Source organism: Gobio gobio (assembly GCF_949357685.1).
Source record: "Gobio gobio genome assembly, chromosome: 22".
Lineage (NCBI taxonomy): Eukaryota > Metazoa > Chordata > Actinopteri > Cypriniformes > Gobionidae > Gobio > Gobio gobio.
The window spans coordinates 34,069,844-34,095,187 of NC_137118.1; the positions used below are offsets into that span (position 1 = coordinate 34,069,844).

Consider the following 25,344-nt stretch of genomic DNA (forward strand, 5'->3'; position numbering starts at 1 on the left):
ACCAATGTGTAGCATCCACCTGGATGATGCAACGGCAGCCATATTGCGCCAGAACGCCCACCACACACCAGCTGATTGGTGGAGAGGAGACAGAGTGATGAAGCCAATCTGTATATGGGGATGATTAGGATGGCAAGAATTGACTGAATCACGGGGTCTCACTTTTTAATGTCATCTTTCAGAAATCAAGTTCACAACCATAAAAACGGACCAACATCTTTTATTTACAATAAAACAAATGCAAAACTCTTTCTTTCATATATATTGCTCTTATATATCATTTTGCTTTTACTGCATACACCACTGCACAGACAAAAAGTCTCTTGTTTGCAAGTATTTTCATAATAAAAGTATTTATTTAACTTATTTAATGCATAGAAAAATGGGAGGACACACACACACACACACACACTTCACATGCACACACCACACATACCCACAGACATAATGTCAGAAATTATTAGACTCCCATCAATAATCAATTTTGGCAGAGTTAAATTATATAGTACTAAATTATTATATTAACTTAAGGGGTATAAATGTCATTTAAGGCCCAAACATGATGTACCCCATGTGAAAATAAACTCAAACGCTGCCATTAAGAAAACCAGTGCTAAATTTACTTAATCTGGTTAACAGAAGCTCATCAGCTCATAAAGAAACAAAGGAGAGAAAGATAAACACCCAATTTCATTAACTGCAAACTACAGTAAAGCTGTGCTAAACAGTTCACTCAAGCAAATTCAAGGCAAAATATGTCATGAAGCAGTCACTCTAACCATAAAAAATAAACACATTAGATAGATTCTCATTCTTTTTCGCAATATATTACTTCATTTTCTTTGAGTGGTTGTTGATGGAGACGTGAGATCTAAATAAATACATGTGCCATACAGCTGCAGAGAAAATACTGTAAAACACATGGTATATATGGAGACCAGCGGTGATGAACTTGCAGAAGTGAGCTAGTACTAGGGTAGATGAGAGGTAAAAAGAGGCATTTTCAGTGCATGTGAGCGGTAGATCAGATCTAGGCAGCGCTTTCTGAAGGTGGGCTGTCACCATTGCTGTTTTTAAGGGTAGTTCTTCCAGTTTGTGTAGTATCTTCCTCTGGTCCAGCGTTGTCTTCATCGTGTTGCACTGAGTGCGGTCTGTAGAGAGTGGGGCTGGAGGAGAAAAAGACAACAAAAAAAAATTAGAAACATGAAATAAGCAGAAGTTAAAGAGAAGGTTACAGCCACACATTTAGTGCAGACCTGTTACTTGTGAGAGGTCAAATGTGCTCAATGCCATGCACAGATTGATAGCAGGACAAAGGTCTTGAGTGAATGTCCTTGACTGGTCACAAACGCACATCTACAGTAGTTCCCAAAACTCTTGCAATATCTCTAAATCTTAGTGTACTTGAATTGTGGCTTGCTACATTTTCCTGGAACATCTTTTGTTGACTCTGGAACAAAAATCCAGTCAAACCAACAAAAAGTCCCAACCCTATCCCTTTACTTATCTTTTCCTATAAAGAACCCAACATATCCCATTACCCCTAAAATTAAATGGTATATAATAATAAGGTTCAGAAGGTTCTGAAAGCTCTAAAATCCCTACCACAAAGACTTGATTGATAGCACGCTGTTCTAGAACCAACAGGGAACATGTCCTACTTGGCGAAATCAAGGCAAGCATTCGTTTGTTAGTACTCTACTACAAGTGTGCACACTTTGAATCCGGCTGTGGCATTGTTCTAACCCCAAAACCATGCTTAAACTTCAATGTCAGGGCATGCTTTTCCATCCAGCAGCACAGAGATCATTAGATTTCATTTCTTTGACTGAGATTATTACAGTTTTAACACTGGTTAGAGACTGGTTAGAGTCACAGCAGAACTCCTCATGCGTTTGGAGAGAAGCTTCTTGAGATCATCAATTCTTAGTTTGACCCACTCAGAGTCACCTGATAATGATCCTTAATCACTGTCAGGCTTGTAGCGATATTTCATTACAAGGTTGTCAATCTTCTTCTTCTGTTTCTTCACTTCTTTTTTGCTGGGGGGTCGTTCTTCATCACTTTCTGGATCCCCATCGGAGGTTTTCTTAACTGGGGTCCTCTTCACACTGTTTGAGCTGCGATACGAAACGGTTGATGCAGAGCCTGAGGATGATGATGATGATGATGATTCAGACTCGGATTCTGATTTGGACGATCCAGATTCTTTCTTCCTTGAGCTTCTGGATCCTCTCTTTTCTTTCTGTCTGGAACGCCGCCGAGTGTGACCCTCATTGGAGGAGCTGTCGGACTCAGAGCGCCTGCTCTTCTTCTTGCTCTTTTTCTTGCTGCTCTTGGAGCTGAAGGAACTTAATGAGCTTCCAGAACGTCCAGAATCTACAGCAGAACCTGAAGTGGAGCGTCTCAAACTGGAACCGCTGTGGCCCAGACCTTCATCGTCCTTGTCTTGCAGCAAACTCTTGATGCTCTTCCTGTCTTCTTCTTCTCCTGCACCACCTTTCTCCTCTTCATCTTCATCCGAGTCTTCTAAGCTACGACGTTTGAATTTGATTGGCTTGAAGCTCAGGACTTCATTGATGGCTTTTTCTAGATCGGGGTCCAGGTAGTTGCGGTGGCTCACAGGTTTGACATCAGAGGTGTCAAGTGGGTTCTCAGAGGAGCGTAGTTGGGCAGGAGTAGACAGACTACGGCCCACAGAGCGTGGACTGTATGCGGCCACACTCACAGAGTCAATATCATCATCGTCATCAACATCATCATTATTCAAACGAACTCCGAACTCACTAAGTCGGGTACTGTGGGCCAGAGAGATTCGAGAGCCGATGCTAGTGCTCCCAGGACTGCGACTTCTAGATCTTTGCATCAGACTGGTACTCGTTGGTCCGTAATCGCTGCGGCTGTCATCCATCCAAGAAGAGCTACGTCTTAAGCTGAAGCTGCTCACACCAGACAGAGCATCATCATCTTGGTCCATCCCACGGCGGGTGGAAGCTCGACTGGGGGCCACTGAGGACACCATGGACTCCTTGTCAAATTCTGGACTGCTCTTGGTCCAGCGACGGTCTAGGCCTTTCCTAGCCCTGCTGGCAGCCTCTGAGTAAGCCTGGGAGATCACTGAACCCCGGTCATCCAGGTCATCACCAGTTTGAGGCCTGTCGGCAGATTTGCTTTTAGCTTTGCGTAATGACAACCGGTCAGGCAGTTCCGGTTGCTCCCGAAGGGCACTGAAGAGGGAACTCTCATCCTTCTGATGGGAGCGTTTCCTGTAGCTGAGCGAGCTCATTACAGACACGGGACGGCTCTCATCTGACTCTTTTCTTACTTCCTCCTTCCCCTCTTTTCCCTCTTTCACTTCTTTTATATCTTTCACATCAGCATTAGCAGCATTGGGGTGTCTGAGACGGACAGAAAACAAATTAAAAGCGGCAGAATTGCAGATGATCAATGAATGAAACAGGATGATAGCCGTGACAGAGATAAACATGAATTCAAAGAACGAAAGAGATTTGAGAGGTAATTTAGGATCATATTTTACACCAACCCCAGGAATAAACTTAAAAGGATTAAACTCCTAATGGCAGTTACGTAACAGTTCCATACTAATACTACTGAGGAACAGAACAGTAACAACAGCTCCTGGTGAGACAGCCATGAATCTAACACCATCAAATGCTGTCTTGAGCTTATTAGCACTTCTCACAGATGGAGAGGACATATGCAAGTCTTGGCTGGTTTTCTGGTAAACCACATCAGCAGTGCCCCCAAGGTTCTTATCCTGTAAATTTAGCTACAAAAGCCGCCTATATTCTTTGAATGATTGTTCAATCAGCTCTTCACAGAAAACTTTGAGAAACACATAAATCATTCTGGTCATAAAACTAACAAACATGATAAGGCAACACTTTATTTTACAGTGGCCCTGTTAGACATTTTACATGTACTTACTATAGTAATAACAGTCAATTATGCATAGTTACACGTGACTAACCCTAAACCAAACCTTAACCCTAATTATATAGAAAGTACATGCAGTTAAATACTATTACTTAGTATTTCGTTGTATATTTACACACTTGAAATAAAGTGTAAACCATGATATTATAGTACATATTAAAGGGGTGGTAAAACACATTCTTTTGAAGGCTTGATTGTGTTTGTGGGGTGCACTGTAACATGTGTTCATGCTTCGTTTTAAAAAAAATTGCCTTATTTTTCATATATTTGACCTTTATTCTACACTGCTCTGTCCCTCCTTGTAAAACGGTCTGATGCTTTCCGGGTTGTATGAAGCCAGTCCCTCAAAAATACGCAGTGGGCTCAGATTGGTTAGCTGGCCCAGTGTGTTGTGATTCGCTAACCGCCTAGTGCACGTATGTCGGAAACGTCACGCCCTTTACCGGAGGCTGTTCAGTATTAGAAACAACGGCATCAATAAAACCATACGAGCTCGAATCAGACCCAGAACATTTGAGTGAAGATGATCGAGCAGAACCTGCTCAGTCCTCGAGAGTAAAGACTGCGGATCTATAATGATCGCTACTGAATGACACTTTAACTTTTGTATTTTTAGAACGATTATAGCCAAATATCTGTCGCAAGAACTAACGTTAACCCAAAACGAACACTAAGCACTGGCTTTAACTAGTAAGTTAGCCAAATCACACACAGAACCATGTTTAGCAAGCCTGTAGATAAACAATACATAAAAGCTCTAATCAAAGAATCATTTACACTAATGCCAGGTTCGCTGTTGAGATTTTAACGTTAGTGTTTGTAACGTTAGGTGTTCGTCGGATAACGTTAAGTATGAATGAGCATTTAACAGACTGGTTTGCAGAACAGCGTTGTCATCTGTTTACTTCCTTGCTACAACCTATTACAGGAAAACACATCGATGAAAAATAAATCAGACTTACAGGTTGTGGCCCGTAAACAGCTTCTGTTTGTAAATCCAGCTTTCAGGACAAGCCGTTGTGCATATCCTGTATTGAACTCGCGAAGTTTGTGGAAGTTTGTGTTGTCCTCTGTGAAATGTGCAGCGCGCGCGTCGTGCATCCACGCACCGGCAGTGTTTTTTTCACGCAGCTGACGTTGTGCAAATCTGGCATTGAAATCGCGAAGACGGATGGATGTTTCCCTCCGTGGATGTGCTGCAGGGAGCCCTGCGCGTGCCTGATTCCCCGCTGACTCAAACACACGTGCATATAACATGTTGTATGTTAAACGCTCTGCAACGCACCCCTGTCCCTATGAAGGCTGAACAGAGCAAGTGCCCCAGACCTGCAATCCGGATGAAAATAACAGCGTTTCCTCGGCATCGCGGCAACAACACTCCAGCCTAACTAACTTATACCACAACAGCGCCGCGATACAAAATGGCCTCACCCCCCCTTATTTAATATTCTCGGAGGAGGGGTTTATGTAAATATTGAGCCTGTTGATGTCACCAACCCTGGAGGAATGTGTGTAGTCGCCTACTGGCCGTTTGCTGTAGTTCTTAGAAACTGATTTCTTTAAAAGCAAATATCTCCCTTTGCTTTAAACTTTGAACGTTGTAACTTTGCAGATGTTGTTTATGCTCAAGCAGCAACATTATCGTGGTTTACCACCCCTTTAATTTAGAGTGCATTAAAGAATAGATAACGAAAGTGATGTAACCAAACAAAAATACATCAATATCTCTCCATGTTTGCACATTTTTGGACAAAAAAATTCTAGGATCTCTTGTCATGAAAACTGCATGAAAGTTTAAATGATTATTGCTCACTCCTGACTGAAGTTATGGAAATATGTTATAATATTTACACCATAAAACAAGTCTTAAAGACCACATGAATAGTTTGAAAAATGGTTATTTTCTGCGTTGACAGTTCCTTTTGAAACAAGAAGTTGGTGTGGGGTATATTGAAAAGCTTGTTCTTAAAATAGTCCACTGTTTTTACATTAGTTAGTGCCAGATTTTACCATGGATGAAACCAATGAAGACACTTTACATGCACTTATGGAGAATTTCTCACTACTAATAAATGAAAGTCTGTAAATTAAATATGCATGTCTGCTAAAATGTATTTTGTATAACTTGACAGGGGTTCACTAGCTTATAGAGAACTTTTAGCACACTAAAAATCACAAAATTATTTGTGTTATGGGGTCTTTAAAGGTTTCAAATGATCAACTCATCAAAATATCATTTTCAGCAAACTAATCATTTAATCACTAGTTCCCTAACATCATTAAATGTGGTTTAATTTCTCCAACTCTGAGGCCTTGAAATGAAACTAAATGCGACTAAAGGGTTTCCATACTGACCTGGTTGTCTTCTGGGTGCCCTCATCAGAAAGCGTCTTAGTTGATCCTTTGCTTTTGGAGAGCAATGACTTCACCCCATCCACGCGGTCCTCCACCTCAGAGTCCAAATCTGATTCATCTCCACTGCCAACAAGAGAAGCTCAATCAGATATGTAACTGACATAAAGGTAATTTCAGCTGATCAAGACAAGAAGGTTATAATACTTCAGTTAGTTGTTAGTGCCACAACAAGTGCTTTCAATAAAATAAATCTGGGAGAAGAGAATTTCAATCCATCCTACAATAACTTCTATTTTTGGTAGAGAAAGAAAAACCATTCAGATCGTACTTTGAAGTCAGATCTCTTACTGCATTCTCTCTGTTGTGACACTGGGTTCACAGATCTCATGTCATATCACTTCCATGAGCCTTTACATTTAATTTGATCATATCAGACTCTACTTTTAAGAATATACACAAAAGCTTATACAATCATAAATATGTTTAAAAATATCACAAACACACAATCAGGGATGCCATGAGTGCAGTGGATTTAGGCTGCAGCTGTTTGTGCAAAAATTCAACTTACTGTCACACACAATTTAAAGCTTAAGCACACACACAGCTCACATTCTGATGTTAATCGACTGTGACAATCTGCTTCTATTGGTTGCATATTGCAGTTCCACCCAATTACAGCAAATCAACCGAATGCAGCGGACCCCCCCCCCCCATCCCAAATCCAAGCAGTTAGTGCACAACAACACACATAAACACATCACAATGTGCTAAACACAGTTAAGTAGCAAGATGCACTAGGAATTCATAGAGCGCCTGGGAAAATGTATGCTGAATCATTTCGCTCCGGAAGTGGAAACTTCAAAATGCATTCATTTAGATTCAGTGGGATTCATTTAACAAGTTTCTTTGTGTTTTTCAGTATATATAGATTCCCACATCTTTTGACAAATTACCTATTTCCCTGACTTTTTAAATGCCTTTCCCAATTGGATAATTATTATTTAAATATTTTATAAAGATTGCACTCACAAAGAACAATTTCTAGCTGATTATTATTGAATATTTCAGAGCTGAGCATACAATATTTAGAAAAAAAATAATATTCACTATAAAAAAAATATTATATTTTTGTAAAGATTAATTTATGAAATAAATCATCTACATTTCTAGAAATTCTAAATAAATCTAGAAATCACAATTTTTAAATACACAGATCAGGCATAACATTTTGAAAACACTGAAGTGAATAACACTGATTATCTCTTCATCACGGCTCCTGTTAGTGGGTGGGATATATTAGGCAGCAAGTGAACATTCTGTCCTCAAAGTTGATGTGTTAGAAGCAGGAAAAATGGACAAGCGTAAGGATTTGAGTGAGTTTGACAAGGGCCAAATTGTGATGGCTAGACGACTGGGTCAGAGCATCTCCAAAACTGCAGCTCTTGTGAGGTGTTCCCGGTTTGCAGTGGTCAGTATCTATCAAAAGTGGTCCAAAGAAGGAACAGTTGTGAACCAGCGACAGGGTCATGGGCGGCACGTGGGGAGCGAAGGCTGGCCTGTATGGTCCGATCAAACAGACGAGCTACTGTAGCTCAAATTGCTCAAGGAGTTAATGTTGGTTCTGATAGAAAGGTGTCAGAATACACAGTGCATTGCAGTTTGTTGCGTATGAGCCTGCATAGCCAAAGCGCGAACACTGGCATGTGAGCATCAGAACTGGACCACAGAGCAATGGAAGAAGGTGGCCTGGTCTGATGAATCACGTTTTCTTTTACATCACGTGGATGGCCGGGTGCGTGTGCGTCGCTTACCCAGGAAACACATGGCACCAGGATGCACTATGGGAAGAAGGCAAGCTGGCGGAGGCAGTGTGATGCTTTGGGGACCAACCAAATAGGAAGGTGGTTTTAATGTTATGCCTGATTGGTGTATATATTGATATTTCGATGTTTTTCATGACTCTGAGGGCTCTGATAAAAAGATGGCTGGTGTTATGAGTAAAATCAGATGAGCAATAATGATAGTGTTAAACATGTACAGCACATGCTCATGAAGACAGGAAAATACTGCTGTATTATCAAATGACTTATTGGTCTGATGATTCAATTTCTGCTGAAATAAAATACTTGCCATGTATGACTTCATATGGTTTGTTATACCGCAGATTAATACAACAGCATTTTCACATGCTCTTACAGTTAATATAATTACAAACTCATTTAGTATCCTCACGTTTTGTTCTTTCTTTTCTGATACTTTGTCACCATGTCTTGTAAACTGCCAACAATAAAAATGGAGGAAAATAAAGGAGAAAAGGGAAAATGAGTAAACTGTTGATCCATTAACAAAAAATTGGAGATAGGAAACAAAAGAAGAAAAAGAAAAGCAAAAGAACTGAGAAAAGTGCATGTCAATGATAGTAACATACAGGGGTCATCCTGATCAACTTCAGAGAAATGTTGCCATGGGAACAGTGGTACTGACAGAATACTCCTCATACCTGTTGATGAGGTCTTCATCATCATCCGTCTCCATTTCATCTTCCATAGCGGCCTGCAGGTCCCCAATCCGCTTAAAGGCCAACTTCAGATCTGATTGTAAGCTCTGATTGGCTGCTTCCAGACTTTCAATATCCATTTCCTGTTAAAGGTCCAACCAATCAAAGTTAGGAAAAATGACCACGGTTTTACAACAGTAACCATCGTGTGTTTTATAGACACCATTTTATAGTAATGAGGAGTCTTCCATGGTTTTACCTGTGGCCTTACTACAAAAGCCATAGTTAAGCTATGGTTACTATGCAAGAACTATGTCAATTTTCATAAAAGGTGGCATTGTTTCTCTTTGTTATAGTTGCTATAGCAAGGGAATCTACATTCAGCAGGGGGGCTCTGGAACTCACCAGCTCGTGTTTTTTGCGGCTGGCTTCTGTTTCTTTCTTAGACAATTCAGTCATCTCCTCTTTTATGTCCCGGATCTGCCGCTGCATGCGCTTGTTTTGATCCTTCTCCCGATTTTCGCTGGTAATACGCTGGTCTCGTTCCTCAGTCATCTTCTCCAGGTTCTCCTTCAGCCGTGTTACAAGAGACTGGAGGTCGTACATGGACAGATGGCGAAGCCAAAGTTAAGAGCTCATTAAAATAAATTAACTGTAAATGAATTGTGGCCACTGATGCCGTTGTTTATTTGCATGTGTGCTGTGGATGTTGTTTTAGCTAGAGAATTACACATGGAATAATTTGTTCTGCTCTGTCATTGAATGAAAACTTAAACTAATAATAAAATGAACTAAAAATAAAGTGCAACTAGAACTACAGCCCTGGTTCAGTGCATTTTTGTCATGCAATATGAACCGCACACATGACTCACCTCCAGACGTTTGGTCTGGGTCCTCTCATATTCTAGTTTGGTCTCCAGTTCACGGATTTTGGCTTCCTGACGGCTGACCAGTGATTTCTCCACCATAGACTGTTCCTGAAATTCAAGTTGTGACTGCAGAGAGTGAAGCTGCCGAAAAGAATAAAAACACACTGAGGTCACGTTGTTTGGGCACAACAACTATGTCTGCCAAAAAAGAATGAGAGCATCTGCTTTTTTAGTGTATCCGGGGAATTTTTTTTTTTTGGTACCTTATCCTGGATCTCTTGTTTTTCCTTCATGGCCTCCTCCACCTGGGTCTGCAGGTCACTGATTTGTGCCAGATCTCTTGTAGACTAAACACACATACATATGTAACGCAACAAGTTAATTTTAACTCTTAATCTGTGCTATAGCATCTTAAATGTTTTTAATGGCTGATATAATGTTGATATATATCGAAGTCTCTTATTTTAATAGCTGGTATAATGTTGATATTAATTATACCATTGTGTTTTAATCTCAATATGTCTGCAAATCCAGTCTCGACCTGTATCTTGTTTACAATCGATTCCGTGCTGAAATGAAGCGAACAAACACGCAACGTCATACGCACGTGAGCTGGAACCGTCATGTTTATTGCTCGGTAGCGTGACCCGTTTAGCTCCACGAGTCGGTGGGCGGGCTTGAGGCGGTGCATCCTATTACGTCAGTGGTCGACATATTCTGAGATTGATCATTTTCTGGGCCTGGTGTCAATGAAAGCTTTTCTTTGACTAACAAGGAAGTTTTCAGCTTTGAAATTTACAGGATATTCTTATATGTTCATGTTCTCCAAGGTTGCATTTATTATTAAATATACTGTAAAAGCAGTAATATTTGTTTTACAGTAATTTATTACTACAATTTAAAATAAATGTTTTCTAGATTTCAAATATTGTAATTTATTCCTGGGAAAAATAAAATTTTCACCACCATTACTCCAGTCTTCAGTGTCATATAATCCTTCAGAAATCATTCTAATATGCTGATTTGATGCTCAGATATCATTTCCAATTATTATCAATTTTGAAAACAGTTGTTATGCTTAATATTTTTGTGGTAACCTTGATATATTTTTTGCATTGTGCACTGGTGCGCAGCCATGTTGGAACAGGAAGGGGCCAACCCCAAACTGTTCCCACAAAGATTGGGAGCATGCAATTGTCCCAAATGTCTTGGTATGCTGAAGCATTAAGAGTTCCTTTACTTTACGCTTGGCACAATGCAGTCAGGCAAGTACCGTTCTCCTGGCAACTGTCAAACCCAGACTCGTCCATCAGATTGCTAGACAGAGAAGCGGGATTCGTCACTCCAGAGAACACGTCTCCACTGCTCTAGAGTCCAGTGGCGGCATGCTTTACACAACTGCACCAGCTCGGCCATGGAAACCCATTCCATGAAGCTCTCTTTACACTGTTCTTGAGCTAATCTGAAAGCCACACGAAGTTTGGAGGTCTGTAGCTATTGACTTTGCAGAAAGTGGCCGACTTTTGCTGACCTCAGCATGCGCTGACCCCGCTCTGTGATTTTACGTAGACTTACGAGTTGCTGTAGTTCCCAATTGCTTCCATTTTGTTATAATACCACTGACAGTTGACCATGGAATATTTAGTAGTGAGGAAATTGCATGAACGTATTTATTGCACAGGTGGCAACCTCTCCTGAGAGCAACCCATTCTTTCACAAATGTTTGTAAAAGCAGTCTACATGCCTAGGGACTTGATTTTATACACCTGTGGCAATGGAAGTGATTGGAACACCTGTTTTCAATGATTTGGAGGGTTGTCCCAATACATTTGGCAATATATTGTATATGAACAGGATGTGAGTTCACCTGAGCCACTGCAGCTTTGTGTTTCTTCATAAGTTCGTTCATGTCCTCCTGATCCTCCTCAAAGCGAGACTGTAGGTCATTCTTCTCTCTCTGCAAACGACTTATCTGCTCCTCCAACTGAGTTAGACAGAACAGACAGGGTTGGATGAGTACATTGAATAGTTTTATTTATTTATTGAATTGACAGCGTTCACCATGTGACAGATAAAGACCATACCAAAAATACAGGAGAATTTGATTGGATGCACAGTATTTGACATCAACAACAAATTATGTTTTTTTCATTCCTTTTAAAAGCTATATCTAATAGTTGCATTTTTTTAAGGGTTTCCCCCATGCTCTCTTTGAACCTTCAGAATGATCTTTTTGACCCCCAAAATATTATTTTTAATAACAGAACACTTCCTGAAATACAGCCATAGCAGCACTGCAACGTTTTAACAACTATGCTTTTGCCATTTTAGAATAAGAACAAGAGTGGGACTAAAACACTGTCATTACACACAGTAATTGCATATGTCTGGTTAAGGCAGTGACGAGGAGATTATACCCTTAAACTCTACTATTTGACATCATCTCCTCTTCATAAAAAAATCAAATGCACAGCCCAACTGAGCCATTTCATTCTGAGTAACATGTTTTTGGGTTCTTGAAAGAGCCTGTGGTGTGATGAGGGAGGAAGTGAGTGCTAGCAAATGCAGAAAGATTCAGAAAGAGTAATCAGAGAAGAGTAAAGCTAGACTGATTTTCATTTCATCTACACCCTTTTTTCTGTCCTCAGCAAGGTGAAATGTGAAGTGACAAAATCACAGCCAATCAGAACATATTTGATGTTTCAAATTACATGTGGAGCAGAATTTGGATCAATGAGATACGGTGGGCGGGGCCAGAGCAACTGTAAAAATGTCTTGTTGCCTGTCACAGTCACAGTCTGTTAGGACAAAAACTCAGATTAACATGGAGGAGATAGGATTTAACGCTTCATATCATGTTGTGCTTGGTTAAGACCCCATGATTCTTATTAGAGGTTTAAAGTTTTGTCCACTGGAATGATTTTTTTTTCTAAATGTTTTTTCCATTACCCTGAGCAGGAAAATGACTACATGCTCTGTATTTCTCTCTACCAGCAGTTTGAGTGACACATTTATTCTGCTCTATTCAATTCAAAAGATGACATATAGTCCCTTTTCACAGACTGTGATGACATGTTTTAACGGTCATCAATAGCGCAAATCCTGCAACGTTTTTTATATTTTCATTTGTTTTTTTATGTACATTTATAACATTAATACTTTGTATTTTATTACTTTTGCATCAAATTACAAAAAACAAGTTACCGCTGCTATGGGGGTGTCTCTAATACAGCGTCTATGGGAGTGATGGTAAAAATGTACATATTTCTCTCTTTTGACTGCCGTTATCAATCTCATTCTATTTTTTCCCTCTTTTTGAAATCACTATTTGAGCAAATGGGCACACAAAAAAATATTTAATGTATTCTCTCATTCACAGCTATAATATTTAACCCAACTATGATGACTTCCACTCTGAGAAACCTGGAAAAGGGTCTATTGCTCAAAACAAACATATTGCCTGACAAAAGTCTCTCTCCCCTATAAATTTCCTAAATAAAGAAACGGTGATTAATTTGTTGTCTATAATGACTAATCAATCAATATTACATAGTTCAAGGGGATATATGTAAGCATTTTCAGGTATTAATCGCTTTTTGTATAACTAGTGTGTAAACAGCTTGTAATGAAACTTAAAAAACAAGACCATCCCCAACTTCCTAGGTTGGGTTAGGGTTAGCCTATAGACTGATTATTATGTGAATGCCTTGGGTCAGTTTCGCAAGGAAAATCAAAAGGATGTGACGTTACATGCTCCTGAGAGCCTCTCTTCAGTTCAATGAGACATGAAATGAATGCTTAATGTTTAAGATAATGCCGATAGGACTATTCTGTTCTGTAAAGTCAATTTGTCATGCTAAGAAAAGGGATTAATTTACATAGCCAGATCTATATAGTCTATAGTCTCTCAAACATACTTTATAATCAAACTATCATAACTGTAATTTGAATTACCTCATCTATCCACATGATTGTTGCAGAGCTTATGCAAACATCCACATCGCTATGATTAGATGCTTTCTTAACTGCTGTTGTTTTCTCACCGCTGTTATTTTTATTGCGTGTTTATTTTGTTATTGATGAAAGAGCACAGCATATACAGGACATAATCATCTAAATATTGCTCTCAGCATCGTGGACGGTGTCTGGATGTTCGATAACAGTATATCACTGCAAAGGTATTTCCAACTTCTTTTTATTGCTAAGCAAATAACGAAAAAGAACTTTGCCGCAAGTATATAGGGGCCTTATATCACGTTCAGTCTCTAGCACGAGTGCGAGCATGAACAGTAAGTTGCTGGCTGCAGTTCACTTACCGGCCAACCATGTTGCTAATAACAAGGGTTTCTGAATTCGATATATAGCCCCTTTAACTGCTTAATAACTGGATGAACTAAATGAAACTTCTGAAAATGTGGTTGGTGATAAATGTTGTATATTAAGATCTTGTACTGTTTATGAACAATGAACTGAACAAAATGACAATGAACAAAAAAGCTAACAAAATCAATCAGTAAACAAATAACCAAAACAACCCCAATCAGCAAACGAACAGCCCAAACAATCAGAAAGTAAACAAACAGCTTACACAACTAAGGCTACGTTCACACTGTCAGTCCAAATCCGATTATTTGTGTATCTGATTGGAATCTGATCTAATATAATTGACGTCCACATTCTGTATCGCAACTGTTCACATCGGTTTTGTGTCCATACCGCTCATTCATTTTCTGAAATATCTGCATTGGTTTCTAAGGTAATGAAGTTGCGCTGGTCGGCATACTGCAAAAACAACAAAAACCGCAACATAGAGGGGTTTGCAATACAGCTGTTGTCTTATTTACAACATGACAATGTATAGCCAACTACTGCAGCAGAGTCGGGCAGTAGTGAAGTATTTTTACTTTCTACTCAAGTACATTTTTCAAGTATATGTACTTTATCACTGTTTTTCTTTGGAAAACTTTTACTTCACTACATTCCAAAACATAATGTCATACTTTTTAATGCACTACGTTTCATAAATAAAATGTTTTTTTTTTTACCTTTAATACTTAATTTACATAAAATACATTTAGTACTTTCTTACTTGTACTCAAGTAAACCTTTAAATTACTTTTAGTATTTTTTTTTTAAATTAAAAGTAAGAAAGTACTACCATATTTATGTAATTAAGTATTAAATGATATTCAATATGAAACGTAGTGTAGTAAAAAGTACAATACTATGCTTGTGAAGTAAAAGTTTTCCAAATAATACATTTATTTGAAAAATGTATTTGAGTAGAAAGTAAAAATACTACTGTCCGCCTCTGGTCTCAGGCAGCGACAGATGTAGGAAGCTATTCCAAGCTGTCTTCTCCGTCGGTTTCAAAACATGTCTCTGTTATCTCTCTCTGTGTATTTTGTATTTTCTGCTCGTCCGGCACTTGCAACACTTGTTTCACAACCTTGTTTCTGCAGCGACTTTCAGCCTGTTTCCTATAACAATGTCTGACATTGAAACAGATTTCCAGAAATGTGATTTCAATAGGATTTCAAATCACATAATGTAGATATACACGGATTTGTAAAAATCACATTTCATGTGATTTTTTTGCTGTTCCTACTTGCTAAATCTGATCGGTTTTCAATCAGATATGCACACAAATCAGATTTGGACTGACAGAACGTAACCTAAATGACAAAACCAAAAACAAATAGTAAACAAACAATCATGACGGGTCAAACAATAAATTGTTTACTATATGAGTAAACAGAAGAAACGTATGATTAAACGACGAAACCTTGCCCTGTTTATGAACAATTAACTATTTCCAGATAAACCAGGATTGAACTCACAGACATCTTGGCTTTGGTGATGTCATCCATCTGGATATGAAGGTCTTCAATTTCCAGCTCCATGGACTTGCGTGCTTTAACTGCGGCTGCGCAGGCAAACTCGGACTCCTCCAACTAAACCAGATACAACATACAGATTCATATGCTCACATGAAGAAATTAGTCCTATTCGATCTATCCATCCAGTGAAGGACATACATTGTAATTTCTATAGCTCTGATTGTGATTCTACCTTATTTTTGAGTGTGGCGATCTCTCTCTTACTGGGCACGTTACTCTTCAGGTGGTCCAGCATAATCTGAGCATCAGCTAGAAGAACTTTTGTGCGCTTCAGGTCCTTCCTGAGACGTTTCTCTGTCTCTACATCCTTCTGGCCAACCTGTTATGTAGCGTAATACTATGTTATGGTTTGTTGAGTGTAGTGTTGTATGCTGTCTGCAATATTTGTGTTGTGTTAGTACTGCACCTGTTCCTGCGCCGTCATAAGTTTGGACTCCAGGTCTCTCTTTTCTCTCAGAACTCTCTGTTTATCGTCATATTCCTCCTCTAACTGCACTTCCATCTGCTTCAGCTGCACAAACACACACACACACACACACATTGCAAAAGAGCCATTAGGAAACATGGAGATCTCAAATTGTGAGAGTTGAACCCATGATAGAGTGTTCAGATCCTGTATGGTTCACCTTCTTACTGCAGGACAGTCTAATCTCCTCCACCTCCTCATCTTTACTGTCTAGATCTTTAGAGTGTGTTTGTCTCAATCTCTCCATCTCCATTTCCAAACGGAGTTTAGCCTAAATCACACATACACACACAGATTAGATGAGGTTAACTTCATATTATCCTCTGCAAAACTGCTTCCAAGTTACACTTCAGAAATTCTGCATTTAAGATTTAAGATTGTTTAAGATTTTAATCTATTATTTATATTTTACTTTATTTCAATTAACGAAATGAATAACGAAATAATTAACAGTAACAATACTGGTGCTGAACAAGACGCAATTCAGAGTCGCTATCCACCTTTAAAGCATTAATTTCCTGATAATTTACTCACCCCCATCTCATCCAAGATATTCATGTCTTTCTTTCTTCAGTCGAAAAGAAATGACGTTTTTTTGAGGAAAACATTCCAGGATTTTTCTCCACGTGATGTATTTTAATTGCAACCAACAGGTTGAAGGTATTTGAGGTTAAAAAGTTTATAAATGTTTTTTTGAAAATGACAGATGGTTTCACTAGATAAGACCCTATTCCTCGTCTGGGATCGCGCAGAACCCTCTGAAGCCCTTTGAAGCCCTTTGAAACTGCATTGATTTGGACCTTCAACTCATTGGTTGCCATGTAAAACCATTATGTGGAGAAAAATCCTGGAATGTTTTTCTCAAAAAAATTAATTTCTTTTTGACTGAAGAAAGAAAGACATTAACAATCTTGGATGAGATGGGGATGAGTAAATTATCAGGAAATTTTCATTTTGAAGTAAACTAATCCTTTAAATTGGCAATTTTTAGCTTGTACCTGCTCCAGCATCTGAATGGTTCCAGCCTGTTCATCAAGCTCCTCCTCTTGATCTTTGACCTTTGCTTCCAGGTCACGCAGTTGCTTCTTAACCTTTGAAAGTGAAGCCTCGTCTTTCGACTCCTGAGAGGAGAGATCCTGGAGCTCGGATTCCAGCTGCTCTACCTTCACACTGACTGTACACAGCTCTGTGTCCTTCTCCTATTTTTAAAATTAAACATGTGTCATTAGCTGATGCTTTTATCCAAAGCAACTTGCCATAGAATCATTACATAAACCTAAAGTTAAGTGTCTTGCTTAAGGACACAAGAAAGCGACACACGTTTTTCGATCTTAGGTCCCACCTGTAGCTGTTGTCTGATTGTAAACATCTCGCCCACCAGCATGTCTTTTTCTCGGGCCAGTTTCTCCCGCTGGTTCCTCTCCTTCTGTAGTTCCTCTTGAACCTGGTTCTTCTCCACATCAAACCTGCCAGAACATTCAGAAGATAGACAAGTATTGAGCAATTTCAACCACAGTTCAAAAACATGATAGTCTGCTCATATCTACAATGGGCATAAACTATCAAACCGAGCTTCAGCCGGTAGGCACCAGAGCAAATATTTCCTCTTGTGCTTCTGATCTTGTGGATTTTTAGATGGGAGTAATCTGAGCCTCTTTTTCCTTTTCCAATTCTTCAGATGTTGAAAGTTCTGAGCAAAATGATGTCTATGCACCAAGGTTACTCATAAATCATCATGCATGTTAAGGTTAAGTTCCAGCTCTAAGTCTGATCTGTAAAAGGGATAGTTCACCCAAAAATGTTAATCACCCCATGATTTCCTCACCCTCAAGCCATACTAGGTGTATAAGACTTTCTTCTTTCAGACGAATACAATCGGAGTTATATTAAAAAATGTCCTGGCTAATCCAAGCATTATAATGGCAGTGAATGGCATTTGAAGCCCAAAACAGTACATCCATCCATTATAAAAGTAATCCACATGGTTCCCGGGGCTTAATAAAGGCCTTCTGAAGTGAATCAATGCATTTTTGTAAGAAAAATCTCCATATTTAAAAATGTTTAAAGTAAATATCTACCTTCCGCCAGACCGCCTTCCGTATTCAACTTACGAAGAAAGTGTAATGCCTCTTGTAGCGTCCGATGTCTTGTCAGTTAGGCTTTTTTCTTAAGTTGGATATGGAAGGCGGTCTGGTGGAAGCTAGTTATTTTACTTTAAACGTGTTAAATATGAATATTTTTCTTACACAAACGCATTGCTTCGCTTCAGAAATGACATTCAGCCAGGGCGTTTTTAAATATAACTGATTGTATTCGTCTCAAAGAAGAATGTCATATACATCTAGGATGGCTTGAGGGTGAGTAAACCAAGGGATAGTTTTCATTTTTGGGTGAACTATCCCTTTAACATTTAGTTATGAGAAACATCTGCCAAATATAAAACACCATAGCAGTCTAACAATACACAAACAAAAAACAGCAATCAGACAGTAAACCAACAGCTTAAACGACTAAACAACAGTGATAAAACAAACAAAATTGAGATTTTAAGAAAACAACGAACAAATGAGTGTTCAGACATTATACAAGTAAGAAAAACAGCTTAAATAACTAACTTTAAACTATAGGGATGTGCGATATTGAAGAAAAATGCGATATGCAATACCTTGTTAAATAATGCGATATTCGATATGCGATACGATATTGCTTTAAGTGTGTAAAATCTATTTAAATTATATTTTGAAAAATATTTCACATTCTTTCTGGGAAAAGAAAGCATCGCTACAACTTCAGTGTCCAGCAGTGTTTTAGCAAAAATTAATTTTGAATTAAAAATTAGAATTTTAACATCAATGTAAACAAAGAAAACATGTAATGCCAATCTTTAAATACCAAAAACTCTTGGTAATATATAGTTAAATCAACCTAAAACTTAACATCAAGAACATCCAGGTAAACAAAGACACCTGAACTAGGGGTGGACGATTATTTTTGTTATTTTAATTTATCTTTGTTATTAAAAATAAGAACTAAAAACAGTAGTCTTCACATGAATTAAATATGATACACTGATGCATAATAAAGCTACAAATTATTCAGCCAAGAGCACAGTGATTTGATCTTTTTCTTTTGTTGTTTGACAGACAGCGGCAGGTTTACTGTATTTAGCAGGCTGTCACTTTAAGACCTAATGCACGGATCCTATGGACACACATTCATTTTCTTTCCCTAACTGATATTGTTAACTTAAAGCATAACCGACTGTGTTTACTTGAATACTCGTCAAGACAGCCATTTTGACATAACTGTGTGTGTATTTGACAGTTCGAGTGTGTAACAAGACACGAAACAGAACTGAAGGGAACACACACTTTCAGAGAGGCGGCTTGTGCGCACGTTTCAGTGTGTGTGTCAGACAGCAGACAGCGCGAAACTGCAAGGAGTTTTTTTTCCGCAAGTTATTGCGTTTAATAACTCTTTTTAACATCAAGCAAGTCACAGTCGTGTGCCCAGTCTATTCTCTGCTATATGCGTCGACCTAAAACATACACTTTTCACAATGTTGAAGTAGCCTATTAAAATCATTCAGATATTGCGTGCCGTTGCGATATGCATATCGCGATATGTACATTTGCGATATTTCAATAATTTCGATATATTGTGCAGCCCTACTAAACGACAAACAAAAGATGACAGTAATCAGACAGTAAGCAAACAATCAAACAGGAAAGAGCCCAAACAATCGGCTTAATCAATCAAATGTTTAACATAAATTGCTTAATTTTTGATTAAACAAACTGTATGATTAAACGAAAAGTAAACTATTAGCCCAAACATTAAATGAACAGCCAAACTAATCAGAAAGTAAATTAACTGTTAAATCAATCAAATGGTAAACAAAGAAACAAAAACTACAGCTCAAAGTTTCAAATTATAAACAGCCCATCCAATAAAACAGCAAACAAATGACCAAAAACAACCATAGAGTAAACAATAATCAAACAGAAATCTCTGTAATCACACCCCAGCAGGTGACCAGGCAGGAGACTGAAAACAGACTGAAATTTCTGTGCGTGTGTGTGGTTCTGGTCAAGCATACAAAATGTCCCCACAAGGATGACAATACCAGAAATATTTGACCTTGTGGGAAAAGAACGTGGTCCCCATGAGGAAAATGTTTTTTTAACATAAAAATGCAGACATTTTTCTGTGAGGGTTGTGTTTAGAAGTAGTCTTAGGGAACAGAATATACAGTTTCTACAATATATGAATCATTACGTCTATGGAAAGTCTCCATCAAACGTGTGTGTGTGTGTGTGTGTGTGCGTGTGTGTGTGTGTGTGTGTGTGTGTGTGTGTGTGTGTGATTGACTCTTACTTCCTCTGTTTTCTCTCCAGCTCATGATTGCGTCCCTCTTGATTTTCCAGGTGCAGTTTGGTGTCTTGCAGTTCAGCTGCCAGCCGCTGGCATTTCTTCTTCAGCTGCTGGACAGATCGTTGGGACTCCTCCTGGTCAGCCTGTAAGTCTGTTAACTGCACAAAGATCGAGACAGGAAACTGAAGTTTATAAAAGTCTAAAGATTCTAAAGTTTTACTGGTTCGTCAGAAGGAATTTCTTGTAGCAGAGTTTGAATTCAGATACATTTTACATTGTGTGTATAGTCTACTTGGCAAGCTTAGTGTGTGTGCACTGTGCGCGTGTGTATTTATTGTGCTATACTAACTTTTCTCTCCAGGTGTCTCTTGTTCTGTTGTTCTGTCTCTAGCTTGTCATCCATATCCTGCTGGAGTTTTTTCTTTGTGAATTCTGTGTCTCGGATGGCACGTTCATATTTTAACCTCCATTCACCTCCTGATGTGAACAAACACACAGAGACAGAAAGATTTTTCCTGAGTTGTGTTGAGATGGGGGAGGGAGGGGGGGGGGGGTGTTCTGTGCCCTCTTTCTGTCCCAGCAGCCAAGGAAACCATTCATACTTCTCCAAAAAACTGAAGTTCTTATAAAACATTTACGTAATCAGATTCAGCTACTATCTGATTGGTAATCTAGATTGTTGTTTTTGTTTTTTTACCAGAATCATCATCGCCATCGTTGTCCATCTCGCCGTTGAGTTCTGATGCTCGGAGGAGTCTAGCCTCCATGATTTCCATCTCCATGGACTCCATCTGTTTCTTCACAGTGTCAAACTTCACCTGAGTTTCAGAAAAAGACAAGAACAGGTGTGTTCTACAGTGGCTCACTCACAAAATACACTCCTACCACAAGCTCCTCAGATTATAAAAGAAAGTTTATCACCTATAATATCTCTCCAACAGTCTTTCACCACAACTTCCAGTCAATCCATGACACAAACTACTCATAATTTAAAGCAGTTTAACTAAATTAAAGCTACACTAGACCAGACTCTGAGAAATGATGTGCAATGTAGATTATGAGAAAAAAAGTGTTTTTTTTATTTATTTACCTTTTATGCATGTAAATATGAAAGCTTGTTTATGCCACAGAATAAAAAATAAAAAAGGTAATTGCAACTTTTTTCTCACAATTCTGACTTTATAAAGTCCGAATTACGAGATATAGACTCACAATTGCGGGAAATAAATTCAAAATCGTGAGTTATAAAGTCAGAACTGCATGATGTAAAGTCGCAATTGCGTGTTATCAAGTCAGAATTGCGAGATATAAACTCGCAATTGCGAGAAATAAAGTCAGAATTGCGAGAAATAAAGTCAGAATTGGGTGATATAAAGTCGCAATTGCGAGAAAAAACAGAATGGAGAGTTATAAAGTCAGAATTGCGAGATATAAATTCGCAGTTATGAGAAATACAGTCTGAATTGCGTGATATAAAGTCAGAATTGCAAAATATAAACTTGCAGTTGTGAGAAATATAGTCAGAATTGCGCATTATAAAGTCAGAATTGTGAAAAATAAAGTTAGAATTGCATGATATAAAGTCGCAATTGCGCAAAATAAAGTCAGAATTGCGTGATATAAAGTCACAGTTGTGAGAAGTAAAGTCAGAATTGCGTGATATAAAGTCGCAATTGTGAGTTATAAAGTCCAATTTTGAGGGGAAAAAAATATGCTTTTTAAACACGCAATTCTGACTTTACAACTCGCAATTGTGAGTTCATATCTAGCAATTCTGAGGGAAAAAAAACAGAATTATCTTTTAAAATGTTCTATTCTGTGGCGGAAACAAGCATTTATATGTAAATATGTTGTAAGAGACCTCCAAAACAAAATTCGAAACCATTAAAATAGCCTTAATAACCTTTTTAATAGGGGAAATAAATGTTTAAAAAAGGGGAAAAAAGGTTGTACTATTTATTTTATTTTATTTTTCAATGATTTAAATCCAAATTCATATTAGTATGAATAAAACAATTAACTGATATGAATAAGTCTTCCCTATACTTTGATTATCGGAAGAAAAACTGCACATGCAATATAAATGTTGTGTAGATGTAGTGTTTTGTAAATTATATCACTGAAAAAAGCTCATTATTGGAAAAACTACACTATTTTAGTTTTGAATTTACAGTTTACTTAGTAGCATCGGTCCTACTGAAACATGGAGTTCATGTACCTGCATATCCTTCATGTCCTTCTCCAGACGCAATCTCTCGCTTGTCTCCGTCTCCAGCAGCTGGGATGTAGACTCCGCAGAATTCCTCTCATCTGAAAGCTCTGCCGTCAACTCCGTGATCTACATAAACACACATATGCATTGGTTTCCATTCCATTTCATTTCCATTGACTTCTACTCATGTCTCCTCAACGTAAACCTAATAGTCACAGAAAGCTTCCTGCATTTTTACATTTTCATTAAGACATCACTTACTACTTTATTGTCCATCCTTGTGGGGACACTCAGGCTACCTAACATTAAAAATAACATCCTTTGCTTTCTCGATTTCCCTCAGGATTTCTCAAAACGGGACAGTAAAATGAGGCACTGCTTTGCTTGTTGAAGTCAAATAAGATGCTAGCATATCTTACTCTGCTCTCCAAACGGTCCGAGGTCAGCCGAAGCTCGCTTCTTTCCTTTTCCACCTTCTCCAGCTTCAACTTCAGATGCATGATCTCCTCCTACGAGTCAAAATACCAGCAAAATCTCAAGCACAAAAAAATATTGAATATTTATATAAGAACAAAACAATCTTTGGCCTGAGATTAGTTGAGCTAATATTGTATGATCTGATGCTCTTTTGATCAGGCAAGAGCTTTCTGACTTCAGGTGAGTTCAGAAAGCGCCAGACGGCAATGTTTCAAATGCTTTGATTCCTTAAGCCATCATCTCAATCTGAGCTCAAAGAGATATCTCAGCTCAATTCTGATGCAACAAAAGCCGTCAGATCATGTCATCTTTAAGGCAAATGCATCCACACACACAGACAAACCTTTGCACTCTACTGTAAGTTGAAAGAAGCTTTACATATTGAGCAAACCGGGACATGAAATAAAGAGTGATGTGGAAAGACTCACGTCTTTTCCTCGAATCTGTTCTTCGGTGAGCTGAACCTCTACTAGAGGCCGTACAGTGGTGATGAGCTTCCACCAAGGCCAGTCCTTCACGCCATGATTCTTCTTAATGTTCTTCTGGACGCAACGGATGGCCAAATCCTGGATCTGAGAGATAGAGAGGGGTTTTTAGAGAGGGAATCGTTCACGCAAAAAATTATTCATTTACTTCTGTTATTTATATTATATTATTGCACATAAGTCATCATAAGTCAAATCTTTTGTGCCTTTTTATTTCCGAGCTTGACAGCCCTGGTCTTCATTAGTTTTCATTATATAAAATAGAGTGTGAATGACATGTGGATGAGTAAATGATGACGGAATATTAATTTTGACGGAACTATTCATTCATTTCTGCATTATGTGGGCTCAGAACAAACAGGCTGATGATACAGATCTCCATCTGTGAATGACATGACAGCGTGGCATGAAATGATTAATGTTCCTTTGCAAACACAAACATAAAAGCCACAGACACAGTATGACTGTCATTTTTGAAAAAGCACCAAAGACCAGCAAACCAAAACTGTAAATTTGATTGGAATGAATAAAATGCACTTTATAAAGCGTTAAGAGGATTTTGTTCAGAGGCCTGACTGCATGTTATGTTGTGATCAGTATTAAATTAAAATCTTGATGGCATGATAATGATTCTAATAATTCTAGAGTAACTAAACAGGAGAGCACTTAAAGCTGAAGTGTGTAATTTTTTCAGTGTTAAAATACTTTCTACCACAGTTCAGTGTTGAGATTCTGATTGATTGACAGTGCAATTTCAGCACAGGACTGAAGCAAAACGGAAAATTGAATTTACCTTCCTCTTTTTGAACGCCTGTCGAGACAGAAAGCCCCTGCAAGCGGCCTGGAACAGCGTGATGTTCTGTCTGGTGTGTTCATCCCTCTGCCCCTCTAATTTAGCCACTGTTCCAGCCCTGAAGAACACCTAACACACACACACACACAACATAATTGTGACAACAGCAAAGGCAGCCTGTTGAAAATGCTTATAATGATGTTCCTAAAATGTTCCTAGATGTGCATAAACTCATATTTTTAAACAGATGCTTTTATCTGTAATGAAGATTCATAAGCACATTGATGTTTTTTGTAATTAATTATGTCTTAGAGGATCAATTAGAATTTAAACTGAAAAAAAATGTAGGTTACACTTTAATTTAGGGCCAATTCTCACTATTAACAAGTTGCTTATTAGCATGCATATTACTAGGATATTGGCTGTTTATTAGTACTTATAAAGAACATATTAATGCCTTATTCTGCATGACATTATTCTACCTTCCTAATCCTACCCAATTCCTAAATGTAACAACTACCTTATTAACTATTAATAAGCAAAGGCAAAATTCGTAGTTAATAGTTAGTTAATAGTGAGAATTGGACCCTATTCTAAAGTGTGACCACAATTTAATATGAAAAATAATATGGATACATTTCTTTAACAGCAAGAGAGAGGTGGCTTTTTTATACACTTCTGTTTTTGTTTACTTATTCAAATAAATTAATATTTAATTATCAATATTTAATTATTTTTATATTTAATATATTTAAAGGGGTAGTACACTGAAAATGTTTAATTCTGCCATCATTTACTCACCCTCATGTTCTAAACCTATATGACTTTATTCTGTTGAACACAAAAGAAGATATTTTGAAGACTGTTGGTAAGCATGGGTTTCGGTACCCATTGACTACACAAATAAACACAAATAAAAATCAATGGGAAACGAAACCGTTTGCTTGCCAACATTCTTC

The 25,344-nt window shown here is 38.2% G+C and overlaps 1 protein-coding gene across 3 annotated transcripts in view; it reads right to left on the reverse strand.

The window, feature by feature from the left end:
• Positions 1 to 204: 204 nt before the first annotated feature.
• The window catches only part of myo18aa (myosin XVIIIAa), a 59,101-nt gene continuing 33,961 nt past the window's right edge, over positions 205 to 25,344 (reverse strand). For 2 of the 3 annotated variants that reach the window (XM_079804595.1, XM_079804593.1), the window contains 22 exons: positions 24,386 to 24,514; positions 23,536 to 23,679; positions 23,050 to 23,139; positions 22,637 to 22,756; positions 21,116 to 21,236; positions 20,768 to 20,895; positions 20,422 to 20,576; positions 17,387 to 17,510; positions 17,043 to 17,243; positions 16,205 to 16,315; positions 15,985 to 16,089; positions 15,751 to 15,897; positions 15,519 to 15,632; positions 11,546 to 11,662; positions 9,942 to 10,025; positions 9,682 to 9,819; positions 9,215 to 9,400; positions 8,813 to 8,952; positions 8,545 to 8,589; positions 6,313 to 6,435; positions 1,951 to 3,398; positions 205 to 1,166 (listed from right to left, as the gene is read on the reverse strand). In XM_079804595.1, coding sequence (XP_079660721.1) covers positions 1,964 to 3,398; positions 6,313 to 6,435; positions 8,545 to 8,589; positions 8,813 to 8,952; positions 9,215 to 9,400; positions 9,682 to 9,819; positions 9,942 to 10,025; positions 11,546 to 11,662; positions 15,519 to 15,632; positions 15,751 to 15,897; positions 15,985 to 16,089; positions 16,205 to 16,315; positions 17,043 to 17,243; positions 17,387 to 17,510; positions 20,422 to 20,576; positions 20,768 to 20,895; positions 21,116 to 21,236; positions 22,637 to 22,756; positions 23,050 to 23,139; positions 23,536 to 23,679; positions 24,386 to 24,514 — 3,957 coding nt within the window. In that variant the 3' untranslated portion in view covers positions 205 to 1,166; positions 1,951 to 1,963. The remainder of the gene's footprint in view (positions 1,167 to 1,950; positions 3,399 to 6,312; positions 6,436 to 8,544; positions 8,590 to 8,812; positions 8,953 to 9,214; positions 9,401 to 9,681; positions 9,820 to 9,941; positions 10,026 to 11,545; positions 11,663 to 15,518; positions 15,633 to 15,750; positions 15,898 to 15,984; positions 16,090 to 16,204; positions 16,316 to 17,042; positions 17,244 to 17,386; positions 17,511 to 20,421; positions 20,577 to 20,767; positions 20,896 to 21,115; positions 21,237 to 22,636; positions 22,757 to 23,049; positions 23,140 to 23,535; positions 23,680 to 24,385; positions 24,515 to 25,344) is intronic. The other variant, XM_079804594.1, reaches the window with a different exon arrangement.